At 49.0% G+C, this 13,176-nt stretch overlaps 1 protein-coding gene across 5 annotated transcripts in view; it reads right to left on the bottom strand.

The window, feature by feature from the left end:
- Positions 1-884: 884 nt before the first annotated feature.
- The window catches only part of Med13l (mediator complex subunit 13L), a 223,574-nt gene continuing 211,282 nt past the window's right edge, over positions 885-13,176 (bottom strand). For all 5 annotated transcript variants that reach the window (XM_052755188.1, XM_052755190.1, XM_052755189.1 and 2 more), the window contains 6 exons: positions 12,520-12,678; positions 11,253-11,429; positions 10,156-10,313; positions 7,665-7,826; positions 5,011-5,123; positions 885-3,623 (listed from right to left, as the gene is read on the bottom strand). In XM_052755188.1, the coding sequence (XP_052611148.1) occupies positions 3,491-3,623; positions 5,011-5,123; positions 7,665-7,826; positions 10,156-10,313; positions 11,253-11,429; positions 12,520-12,678 (902 nt within the window). In that variant the 3' untranslated portion in view covers positions 885-3,490. The remainder of the gene's footprint in view (positions 3,624-5,010; positions 5,124-7,664; positions 7,827-10,155; positions 10,314-11,252; positions 11,430-12,519; positions 12,679-13,176) is intronic.

The following is a 13,176-nucleotide window of genomic DNA, read 5'->3' as shown; positions in this document are numbered from 1 at the left end:
CCCACCCAGTTCTGATTAGTGTGGTGAGTCTGGGTTAGAGAGATCCGGGGAGCATGTTGTGTGGGCTAGTACCGCAAACTGTGCACTATGTACATCCATGGTGGCCACGGTTCTAACCAAAACTCAGGTCTTGCTTTCCTCTGCCCTCCAGGGAGCACAAACCAGCTTTCTGGTTTGCAAGGCTCTTCTCATGGGACTCCCCTCATCCTTCACTGCAAATGAAGTGACGGGAAAGGGGGTCTGTGGAGGCATCCCAGCAAATTGCTGTCTAAATTCAGAGATGGTTACACTGAGGATAGAGCTTGAAGTCGATGGAGGACAATGGAAAGCAAGTTCCTTCAAATTTATTCTAACTTTTACCGTAAGTGTTGCCAAGGCCCGGGGCTCACCCATTTTGAGTAAGATTTCAAATGGGACAGGACAGTGAATAAATCCCTAAGACTCCTCTAGAGTAAGTGGGTTTTTCTACTGGAGGGGAAAAAAAAAATCACAGTGGCTGGTGTGTGCTTAGCAGGACTTGCTTGCATATGGCATAACAAATAGCAAACTACTGTCATCCGCCTGTGAGTCAGGAGAGCACAGGGAAATGTGAACGGACTTGTAACTTGTCCTAGGGCTGTTCACAAATGTCCCAGGATAAAACACCATCAGACCTGACCTGCTCAAGACAGCCAAGGGCCTAAAAGGGCACCCATGCTGGCCTCTGGTGGCAGCATCTGAAACCTGACCCGGGGATGACGACACAGCAGTGCTTGGGAACAGCGCTGGTAGCACACGCCTGTCCCAGGCCGGCGCTGTTCGGTCTGTGATGCCGACACCACATAGACTTCAGCAGTGTGAGCTCAGTACAGAGACAGGGTGGGAGGGAAGAAGGACACTGCAGGTTTCAGTAATTCAATAATTTATTCCTCTAAAAAAGTGTGTAAAAGTATATAGCTCTCATCCACAAGGTATATATGAATGACATTTAAAATGGAGGCCTTTAGCATTGTCTCTTTTTATCAAAGTCTTTAGTGTACTGAAGCAGCGCCGCGCTGCAGTTCTCAAATGAAAGTCACATATTTCTGTATTCTTCCCAATCGGCTGCTATATAGAAAAGAAGCTCACTGCAAAAATGCTTGAAGGAAAAAGGAAACAAAAAAGTCAGAACTTCCCAGAAATGTACAGCTTTTACAATTAAAAAAGGCTCTGAAATATACATACAGGCATGCCGGACAAGCCCTCCCTGTTCCCCTCCCCCTCCCCGTTTCAAACCATGGTAGGAGTTCTGATTTCGGCTGAATTTTCAAAATTAAAAATAAAAAAAAAAAAATAAAATAACTTCTCACTCTGTAGCAAATCCAGGGCTTGTACATTTCAGATTAATTCTGTAAAAAACTCACAAGTAAAATAATGCATATTTAAGGGAAATATTATACAGACTTTTTCACACAGAAGTACATAAGATTTTTTTAAATCTATTGCCATTCATTTATTTTTGCACAAAAACGTATAAATATGTCACCAGCTCTTCTTAACTTAAAAAACTTAAATAAAAGACACCAGATGAAAACTACCCTTTGCTGCCTTCTTTTGAAACTTTTTATAGTGTTTTTCTGTTTTTTGTGTTTTTTTTTCCTTTTTTCTTTTTCTGTGTAGAGTTGGGTTTCTAGAGAAGAAAAGCCCCTGCAGTAAAAACAGCCCATTTAAAAAAAGAGAGAGAGAGAGAAAGATTCAAAGTTCCGATGAATTCTGAGAAAAAGTAATCCCGTGGTAAAAGATTACAAACATTTACTTTACAGTCCGTCCTCTCGGGGTGGCTTTATACAAGTTTACATCCCCATCATCTTACGTTCTCAAAAGGCCTTGAGGGTTTCCTCTCTGATAAGAAAAAATAGCACTGCAATATTTAAGTCAATTTTACACTGTACACGTTAGATACAAATGGTTTGATATATCAGATTTTTTAAGCTATACATTGGAAAGTCAACCCCCCCCCCACAGCTGGTGGGACAGAGAACAATCACCCATTTACAAGTTATTTCTCTGCTTTCACATTCCCACCATGTGTTATTAATATAATGTTTTAAACGTTAGATTATCTCAAGAAAAATACTTTTACAAAATCATATCAATTATTACATTTTTTTTTCCTTTCTTTCTTTGTTAATAACCAGGACATGAAAGTCTCTTGGAAGAACTTAGTTGCATGATTCTCCAGGGAAGCCGGGCTCGCTGCCTGTCAGGAGGCTCTGGGAAGCCGGTCCACACCCACCACCCGCAGACAGAGACAGATATAACGTGAGGGCTAGAAACAGGGCTTCAAAGTCAACCCTAAGGTCTGGGAGGGGGAGTCAAAAATACTTCAATCAGCTGTTAATGCTTTAAAAAGGCATTTTGTTAAAGTCCCACAAAGAGGCTCAGCTTCAAGTACTGGTTTAATGGTTGAGTTGTACTATTTCTTTGAAACAATATTCCTATGGTCCAGAAAAAATTCCACTGTGTTTGTAACTGGTTTTGTGAGCAAACACTTGGGGTTGGATATGTACACGAGTCCCTTTTGATCTAATGAAAGGAGAGACCTGGCTTTCTGTAAGAATTCTCTAGAAAAGGTATTTCCTGTGACTGTACAGAGAAGGGATTAAGGTCCTTGCCGCCTCCAGCTTGGAGCTGAACCTGACTGCCATCATATCCAAGTGTAATCCGCCCAAGATGCAGGCCACGCAGCACAGCAGGACACTCGGAACCCTGATGGTTTTTACTACTCTACTGCTGGGTGGTTATGACTACATTACTGTTCAGGCATGATCTCCCCGTTTGTTCTTACTCCTTTCTGGCTTCTAGGACAGAGGTATGTAGTCAGAGAATCCTATGGTGGGCCTCAGTGGGTTTCAGCTACCTTACCTGGTCCTCAAGATTAGAAAAAACAAAGTTGCAAAAACCTTACATCAAACTTAAAAATAAATAAACAAAATGCAGCTGTCTCCAGACCTCCTGTGTCTACAAAGGTGTATGGCCAAGCAAAGCCCTCCTGACAGGCTGGGGAGGTGGAGACCCCAGTACCAAATCCTGTACTGGATGGAGCTGGCTCTTAGTTGTGACACGTCCCAGGTTATGGAGTCCAGGTGACCCACAGGCATCCACCATCGGCTAGAGGATTGCATCCAGAGGGCTGGCCAGCCTGATCCTAACAGAGGCTGAGAGCAGACTCTTGTGCAAAAGGACAGTGTCTCTTCTGTTTCCCTCTTATGGCACCGACAGCCACCACTTCCTGGCGACTGCAGGCTGCACACATCACACACTGGCTCAAGTCACTTCTTCAGGAGATTTCCGGGTCCTCTGAGACACGTCCAGGAGTCCCTGTGACAATGAACACTGCAGAGTGAGCATGTGCCTGCTCAGAAGGCGTCACAGTGCAGGGCTGAGGGAGTGCTCTGAAAAAGGCCGGCCTTTGGAGAGTGGAGCCCGCTCCTCCTCGGCTGAGGCAGAGGGAGGGACAAGCGCTTCCCAGTTAGAGCATGTTCATGACGGCATTGTACAACTGCGTGAGCACCACAAAGTGGACGGGAAGGCAGGAAGTGCGGTCCTGGGTGGCCGGATTGCACGTGAGCCACGAGAGGGCATTGTACTGCTCCAGCACAAACCTGCCAGGGAGAACACAGAGGTCAGCTTCTGGGCCACAGGGCTCAGGGTGCGCCTCGAGGCCAGTGCAGCCCATCCGCACTCCTTCACACTGCACGGTCCAACTACGGGGGCCACCAGGGTCATGAGGCCACTGACTACTAAGATGAGGCAAGTCTGAATGGAGACTGTTTCATGTTGGCTAAATGCCAAAATAAGAATACACTGGCAACACTGAATTGAACAGAATATACCAAATATTCTACCAACACTTGGCCATACCAGTTTCTCATGTTAATCTGTTGTGGTCTCTTGAAAGAAAACGAAGGTGTACAGGGTCTCCCTATCTGTTTCAGATATTTAGTACCCGGCCTGAAACTCCTGATCACAGCCTTAGCTGCTGGAGCACTGGGATCCTGGGTATGCAGCACACACTTCACCCACTGCCAGAGAGCCCAGGAACCAAGGGCTTACTGAGGCGGCTCCCGCCTACCTCCCACTTCCAAAGCACTGTCGTGAGAGAGTTCTAGGAGGGGCGTGGGGATTTCCTCAAGGCACCTGACAGGTTTTGTTGGCTGGTTTTTGTTTTGTTTTTAAGATCTGGTCTGGCATCTGGAGAGGGCTCCATTAGTGACCCAGGACTTGAGTTCAGGCCCCAGAATCTGTGTGAAGCAGAGGGCAAGAGTGCACATCTATAAGCCAACAGTGGGGTGGGGTGAGGTGGACACAGGTGAGTCCCGGAGCTCACTGGCCAGCTGCTGAGCTCTAGGCTCAGACTCTGTCTGAAAGAGTCAAGTGCAGAGTGGAGGAAGACACTGGCTGACCTCGGGCATGTGCACCCACATGCACCCACATGTACAAATCCACCGACAGTGTCTTGTGTAGCCCAGGCTAGACTTAGTAAGTAGCTGAGGATAACTTTGAACTCCTGGTTCTTTTGCCTTCTCCTTCCAAGTACTGGGATTACAGGCATGCATCATTATATCAGACCCACAGACAAAATTTTATGTGGTGCTAAAACAAGCATAAGAGAACTCATGCTTCTGGGATGCATTTCACAACACAGAACTTGTGTTCCAGTCAACCACACGTATCTATCAATGGCAGGGAAGGTTCCAAAGTGCTTTCCATGCAAGGCAGTTCCCAGACACTGTCTTCTGACTGTCCCTCCACCTCAGGTCTGACACTCTCATCACCTCCTTGGAACAAGAAGGGAAGTGTCCCATGCACTTCACTGTCTAGTGAATGAAGTGCACACACGTCTGTCCCAGCTCTCAGGGGTGACCGGACAGCGCTGCTCTGCAGACAACAGCGTCTCTGAGCATCGCCCTCACTAGCACACCGAGGGCAACAAAGAGGAAGGAGCATCAAATCCCGATGGACGGCGGTGCCGTCTCACTTGGAAACTACCTTAACACATCAGACGTGGTCTTGGAGTCCAGAGGGTGTGGAGCCCGCTGAGAGTTCCTGGCAGGAAGGAGCTCATCTGTCTGTGCTACGGAGATGTGGTGATGGAGTGAAGCCTGTGGGAAGAACAAAGGCCATTCATGTCCAGCTACAGAGCAGCACCGTGAAGAGTGACTGAGGCCCCAGCTCCTCGGTCTTGCAGTCAGGCTACTATGTGCCCAAGAGCTTCAAGTGCTCAGTCACCTCCTGGGACGCTGCACCACATCCTAGAGTTAAGATCAAAGCCATTTCAGGGGCCTCTCTTCCTGCTTTAACCTACTTCATTTGCTTCCTTAAAAAATAGTTATTTTGGGGCTGGAGAGATGGCTCAGGGGTTAAGAGCTCTGACTCTTCTTCCAGAGGACCAGAGTTCAATTCCCAGCACCCACATGGCAGCTCACACCTGTCTGTAACTCCAGTTTCAGGGGACCCCCACACCCATGGCAAAAACACCTATAAAAAAAAAAGAAAAGAAAAGAAAAGATAGTTATTTTGTGTGTGAACACACCAAAACACACATGTGGGGGTCAGAAGACAGCCTGATGGAGTCAGTTCTCCCCTTCCATCATGGGGGACCCAGGACTGAGCTCACAAGTCCCTTGACCTACTGAGCCAGCTCACTCATCCTGCTTCTTTAGCATAACAGTCAAGCACACAGAATACTTGTTCCTACGTAAGGCTGTGTGCCCTGCCACCAAAGCTGGAACAATGGCCACTACTTGTCACTCTGTTTCAAGTACTTTTCCCTTTGAAATATTTTAAAGCAAAACCAACTGTTGTACCATTTCCCTTGTAAATTTAGGAGGTAAAGCTTACAGATAAGAACTTAGTAATACGCATCATACACACAAAAAAGCTTGATTCCTTTGTATCAACTGATAGGCTATAGTCAATTCCCTTGATAATCTCGACACTTTCTCTTCCCTCCTCCAGTCGTGGGCCAACCTGGTGTACGTTGGAAATGATTAAGGAGTGTCAAAGGCTCGGCAGTCGGATGTGGCTGGTCTGTATCGTGGTTCTTTTAAATACTCTCTACCTTCCAGATTTCTCATAAACCAATTGTTTGATCCAGAGGTTCAATTAAGGGTGCATCTCCAGGGTGGGCAGGCAGTAACACCTCCTTCTACATGAGAGCTGAAGACTGCAGTCAGAGCACAACAAAAGGCACTGTCTGCTGTCCCAATGCAGCGATGTGAAACAGAGACTAAAGTCTGTGAGGGGACAGTCCTTCCCTTTCATGCTTGATCTTCAGATGAGCAAACTGCTCCAGCACAACCTCCCATGACTCTGTGTCTGACCTTTCTTAAAGAGTGACTCACTGTCTCCTGGACTCACACTGTGCCTGGCACCTCTGGTCTGGATGCCACCTAACAGTCCTGGGAAAATTCCTTGCTTTGATGGACTGCAATGTTATCAGCCACACCCTGACTATTTCTCACTTTGGGTCTGGAATCAGTCAGTTCTTCAACGGCCTCAAGTGTTTGGAGCAATAAATAATAATTAGGAACCACAATCATTGCAACATGGGTGTTTATTGTAGCCAAGCTGTCATTGCTCCCAAGTTTTACAGAAGAACAATCTAGGCCTCCTGAGTCCAATTTCTAAAGACTACAGATTTCTATGACTTGTGGTATTCCCCCAAGTCATTAGGAAGGCAGCTTCAGCTCCCAAGTGTTTGAGTCCCCTCTCCCTTGTCTCTGGGAGATGGAGCACCTTACAGGCTACCGCAGGCTCCCCTCCACTCTGCAGAACAGGCACACAAAGTCGTCCTCACTGTGTGGTAGACATCCCACACTACGCTGTGTGGCAAGGCTGCAGAGTTGGCTTGGTCGGCCTTACTGATGGGTTCTTAGCTTTTCCTCATCTTTTACACGGCCATTTTGTCTGCTTGTTCTGAGTCAATGTTGCTGTCTATTCAAGTTTGCTTCAACTCACAACTCACATGACTCTCCCATCTCAGCCCCTTTCGTATCTGGGCATGGACATGTACCAAGTACATATGCCATTCTTCACTTCTGCCAAATATAGACGGCTGGAAGTGGGTGTGCTGGGCCCAGGGAGAGTTCGAGGCTGTTATTACTCAGTACCCCTGGCACAGCTCATGCCAGGAGTCTGCCTTCCCATGGCTCTGCCACCAGGGTACACTATCAAACCTGTGTCTCTTGCCAGCCTGAGGGTGAGGAATGGATTCCATTCTAGACTCTTTCAACTCTTCAAGTTTGGAGCCGATGGGTTCCACAAGCCACGCAAGGAGAACAAGCATGGAAGTGGAAGGCTTGACTGACCCAGCTCTGCTTTATGTGCAGCCGGGCAGGCCTGTGCTGCAGGTCACGGGTAGCTGTCAGTACTGACTGGGAGAGTGCCAGGCTGAGTCACACGTCGCTCCTGCACTTAGGGCCCTGATCGCCTCCTGAGGTTAACATAGACTCACTTCTTATTAAGGTTTCAGTCCCTCTCCCAAACTTCACTCTCCTGTAACTATAATCTCCTCAGAGTATAAGTGACATGAGGGAAATGAATAGAAAGAGACTGTAGCAGCTAGCAGGAGATTTCTAGTTCAAACCAAATAAAAACACGAGCCAATGATTCCTCTTAAATGTCAGAGAGCACCAACCAACCTTCAGGAAGAGGGGGCACTGGTTCCGGGCCTGGGGGCACGACGACCAGAACCACTGGGGGAGGTTCTCAGCTTTGGCAGTTGACACAAAATACCCAAGGGCCAGTGGCTGCTGCTTGAGCTCCTCCGGGGCCTCCCGAGACAGAAGCCGCTCGCCCTGGCTCTGAAAAACAAGGCCCAAAGCACAATGAGCATTGTCAGGATCTGAGTGTGGCCAGCCCCCCTCTAGACTGCACACTAGCGACGGGTCTCCTGCCTGCAGCATCTCCCACCAAAGCCGTTGGTGCTGAGAACTGTGCCATGAAATACACAAGTCTCTGCAGCAAACCCAGGCATCCACAGAAACTACGGAGCAGTCGTAGGTCCTGGCGATGGATGCACTGGTGCTGACTGCACAAGCCACCTGTTCTGGGGCTTCACCCACAGCACACTGAAACGGAAGAGCCCAGCGTCCTCAGGCGCTCCTCACTAACAGTCCCCAGAAGCCCTGGAGTGCACCTCTCTCCATCATCACCTAACCTGGATTAGAACTAAGCACCACACACTGGAGTCCACGGGCAGCGATGCTCCTGCCACTCTGGTGGTGCTGCGCGAGTACACCATGCACCTCTCAGAGTCTAGAGTGCATATTGTAGTACTTCCTACCTTCCAGTGCCTTCCACAACTTAAAAGGTGCCTTTAGTACAAGTAATAGTAAGCGATCAGTTTGTTTCTGAATGCCTCTTATTTAGAGAAGAAAATGATCCTTAATTACTTAATACATCAACTTATCAATTCTGATTCTGGACAGACTAAAAAATAAAATTATGATGGCCAAAGAAAAAAAAAGCGAAGTTGGGACACAGTAGCACACGCACATACACACATGTGCACGCAGTCCATACTCTCAGGAGGAAAGGAGGTTAAGGCAGGAGGCTCAGACTTCAAGGCCAGCCTACTTGAGGCCTGCTGTAAAACAAACAATGACCTTTGCTGCCACCTTGAACACACAGTTCTAGGTAATGACTTAACTAGAGATAAACAGTTTAGAAAAAGGAAAAGCCTCTTGGAGTCACCAGGCTGAAGGGCTCAGGACTGAAAAAGGCCCCCTGATTAGTTTCAGAACAGAGCTGTTTAAACAGCAACATTCAGACTCTAAGAGAGGAAGAAAATGCATGCACCTCCTTCAGAAAGATTGCTACCATCAACAGGTAAGGCTTAGCACATGACTGGGGCTTGCTGTGGGCCAGGGTGCACCAAGTCACAGGAATATTCATTCCAACTGCTCAGTATAAAATCTGTGGTTCCAGTTTCTGTCAAAATAACCTCCAGGGAACAAACTGCTTGTCAGTCCCTGGCCAGTAGCCATAAAGGAAACCCAGACATTTACCATCTCTTCCTCCCCAAGGGGGCATGGGGCAGGTGGTGACTGAGGGCTCTGCCTGGTCCTGTCCCTTCAGCTGCTCCACTGGGTGCTAAGCCTCCCTTCTCCTGATCACCCCTAAGTGACTGTAGTGCTGGCAGCACGGTCCCCTCGGGAGTCAGTGTGCACAAGGCTGCCGCACTCGCTCAAAACACAGTCCCTCTAGGAGTCAGTGTGCACAAGGCTGCCGCACTCGCTCAAAACACAGTCCCTCTCGGAGTCAGTGTGCACAAGGCTGCTGCTCTCGCTCAAAACACAGTCCCTCTAGGAGTCAGTGTGCACAAGGCTGCTGTACTTGCTCAGGGGCTGACACCAGACAACAGCTTCTCAGGGTCTTACTCCCCTAAGAACCTTTAGAAGCACAACACAGCCATGAGGCCTGAGTCACTGGCTGGGACAAGGTTGACGGGAGCTCTGGGACAGCCTTTGACTTGAAACCCATTAGTCCAGGGCATTTGAAGACTGAGCTAATGCTGAGCTCTGACTTCTTCACTAGCTTGCAGCAGTGAGGTGGAGACAGCTGTAAACTATGCACTGGCTGCCTCTCGACACCCCCAGGCTGTGGCCAGCAAGACCAGGACTGTCCAAGGGAAACGGAGTGGACACAGGCCATAGCCGCTCCTCAGTCACATGCTGCGGGGAGTTCCTCAGCTCAGGACAGTGCACATGCTGAGCACCAGCTCTGCCCACCTGCTTCTTATTACAAGCCACTATCTGGGAAGATGAAAAGTTTTTGCTCAAAAACAAAATCATTCAAACCCTTTTTGGGGAGGCTGGGATGAACAGCATGCGTCTGCAGCTTCTCAGCCCGCCAACTTCCCCTGCCATCCGAAACCAAGCAGAGCCGCAGGCAGGAGCACCACCAAGAGCCTTGCACACCACAGGACTGACTTTCTAATAAAGGGTAGACTAAGAAGGTCTGAACGTCGCCTTCCAAATCCCTGCTCTCCAAAATGTGCTGGAGGGCTGTGGCCCACAGAGACCCCGACCTCTGGGGAGAGAGGAGCATGCAGTCAAAGCATGGCTGCCAGTGGTGACGAGTTTCCTGAGGCTGTGGCTGTTCTCAGCAACTCCTTCCAACAGTCCTTACCCGACTGTGCTGGAAGTGAGAGCCCACACCGATTCCAGAGGGAGAGCCTGGGGAGGGAACCGGGGAGGAGTTGGGAGAGGAATGGAGGTTCCCAGTCATTAAGATGCCAATGTCATTGTCCATGTCGTCTGGGAATGGAAGGTCTACAAACATATCGTCTAGAGGGAAGAGAAACACAGGAAAGTTAAACAGGAAGCACACTGCACTTTACCATAGTACGTTCTGCTAATCTTCAACTGCACACAAGTGCTATAAGCTGTCCTTGTTCCCTCCCCAGTGACCTCCTGACCAGGAAAACACAATGGAGAAACCACGGCCGTGCAGAAAGCCCCCATTTCACATGAATACATACTGGTAGATGTTAAAAATTTAAGAACAGCATAAACAGATGCACAAAAATTGAGCATTTTACAAAAATATGATGATTTTTCAATCCTATGAAAGTATTCAAACAGAATTCCATTAAGAATGATTGGATATGGAGCTACTCTCCAGGAAATTGCATCTCCATGGTGATCTAGGAAAGCTGCTTCCTCCCATGGTCATGTCCTCCACACTCAGACCAGAAGAGCCACACACTGGGGGGACAGTGATGGGTGGGGGACAAGAGCAGACAGAAAGCAGGTGAAGTTAACCCTCCCTGCTCTGGTCTTGGTGGCTGGTTTGGATTGTCAACCTGACCGAGTTAGTGAGCAACAGAGACACACTCTGCTGTGTGTCTCCTGTGAGCACTACTAAGGACTAACTGGTGGGAGGCCACCCTGAACGTGGCAATGCCAACTGTGGGTGGAGGCTTAGATGCAGAAAGTAGGGAAATGGAGAAGAACAGCTCGGGTGGCCCCACTCCCTGAAGCTGTGTGGGCTGCTGGCGCTGCCACCGCTTCAGTGTCGTGGACTGAAACCAGGAGGCAGCCAAACCTTTCACTTGGGGATTTGCAGAGACACGGGGGCACTAACATGGTGACGATGAAGAGCAGCTCGCCCTGGTGGCCCTCAGACTCTGCATCTCCTCTCCATGCTTTATATGACACTACTGCAACACACAGCAGCCCGCGGTGGACACTCTCACTCTGCCCACTACTGCGCCTTCCACTCACCATTGTTGGGGCTAAAGCCGTCTTCATTGGGGTAGTTGGCTGGAGCCACTTGGATGGTTGATGATGTCGGGAACACCAGGATGTGGGTGCAGGACGCATCCTGAGGTGTGTTCAGCTGAGACGACTGCATGTTGAGTGCAGTGCTCCGGCCGAACACGGAGCCCATCGTGACGGCATCTGGGAAGAGCAGAGCTGTGTCAGTGGGCTGCAGACCAACAGCCGCAGGAGGATCCAAAGTCTCATGGGTCAGACATTCAAGGCTGCCCGCCCCACTTCCTTAAGTGTCTTTAAAGAACCCGACAGAATACCAGTGATGACGGCCTGACCCTCACCTCACCCTGGAAATGTGAAGATAAACCCGGATGGCGTCCACCAAGTATTTTGTAGATGCCTTACCTAAGAAGTAATCTAAGACCCTAAAACTGACCTCCCAGCATTGTTCCCTCTGTGGTCTCACAATTTATAAAAGCACTGTTCTAAATGACAGCAGCTAATGCTCTAACAACTCTAGGCAGTGCCTTCCACCCACTGGCCCGTACTAAGCTCCATTCACGTGTCTCGCTGGCTCAGCACGCCCACCCTGAGCTAGCAGCAACTGTCCTACTTATAAACGATGACTGCAACATCTAAAAGGCATGTAAACTTCCGTGGTTACTGACGGCCAAGGTGACCTGAGGCCTAAGGAGCACAGTCCAGCCACTGTCCTGCACTGAAGGCTGTCCTCAGTCACTCTGCTGACTTCCCACAGGGTTCAAGAGCACCCTGTATCTGAATGTGAGACAGACCTCACAGAGTCCTTTGTAACTCACAGTGTAACACAGTCAGAAAGCAGCGGCTGTTTCCCACAAGCCAGCGTGTCTATAAAGCTCCTGACGGTCACCGAGAGCTTGCTTACGTCTGGCCCTGTGCTAACTGTCCGTCTCTCTCCTCCACTATTCGTCCTCAACGACAGCAGAGATTCCAAAACCCTTTTTGAGGTACCACACTGGTCTAGAAGCTTTATGGAGGGTGAAATCCTAAGATGCCAAGAGACTAGGGTTAGAGAACACTGGTAGCTGTTGATTTCCCTGTTTTCACTCATACCCAGAGACTTCCTCTCTCTCCCAACCTGTGGTCAACAACAATAATTAAGTCCTCCCTAGGAAGGTATCAGATGGTCCCGTTTTCTAGGTCAAAACCAAGCTTCTCTTAGAGACTCAAGACTTATGGACTACATTTATCTTTGGATTTAAGTTTAAATGGCCTGGACTGCCAAGAGACAATTTACCTGGCATCACTACAAAGGACCCTTGGGGCTCCATGGCAACCAGGCAGGCACTAAGGATAGAAGGAGAGTCTGCAGCGGAGATCCCACACATCCGGCACACATCCTTGAGCTGTTTGCTGATTGTCTGTAGCGAACATTCTCCAAGGAGGATACTCCAGTCTGAAGTCAGAGATCACAAACACAGTCTTTAGAAGTTCACATGCTCGGCACTGTCACCATTGTGACCCAGCCCTCAAGGGAATGGGCCTTCCCCTTTGGTCCCTTTAGTCCCTCCTTTGTCACCTGGCTTCTACCTCACGGTGTCAACGTAGAAACAAAGGCCTGCCTGCTCCCTGTAGGCTGCCATCCTGTCTAGAGCACCCTCTGAGGGCCTGCAACGGACCCTGGCAGATTCAGGTTCTAAAATGCTTTGACTGTTGAGGTCTCTGTTGGCTGGGCTAGCCTGTGCTAGCCATTCTTTTTTCAGGGTCTGATACCTGCTCACTGCCCTAAGTAGAAGCACTGTGTCTAAGCACTGCTGAGTCCTGGAACGGGCTCTTCCTGCATAGCTTCTGCTGTCCCCGTTCACTCTTCTGCGCACAGGGCGCTCAGCACAGGCATCTCTACACCCACACAGATCTTCCTCACAGGGAGAGTGCAGGGCAGCGTGCTTTCTAT

The sequence above is a fragment of the Peromyscus californicus genome, unplaced genomic scaffold, assembly GCF_007827085.1.
Source record: "Peromyscus californicus insignis strain IS unplaced genomic scaffold, ASM782708v3 Scaffold_2__1_contigs__length_46816999, whole genome shotgun sequence".
NCBI lineage: Eukaryota > Metazoa > Chordata > Mammalia > Rodentia > Cricetidae > Peromyscus > Peromyscus californicus.
The sequence above is the reverse complement of the archived record's forward strand: the minus strand, read 5'-3'. Positions and strand labels throughout refer to the sequence as shown.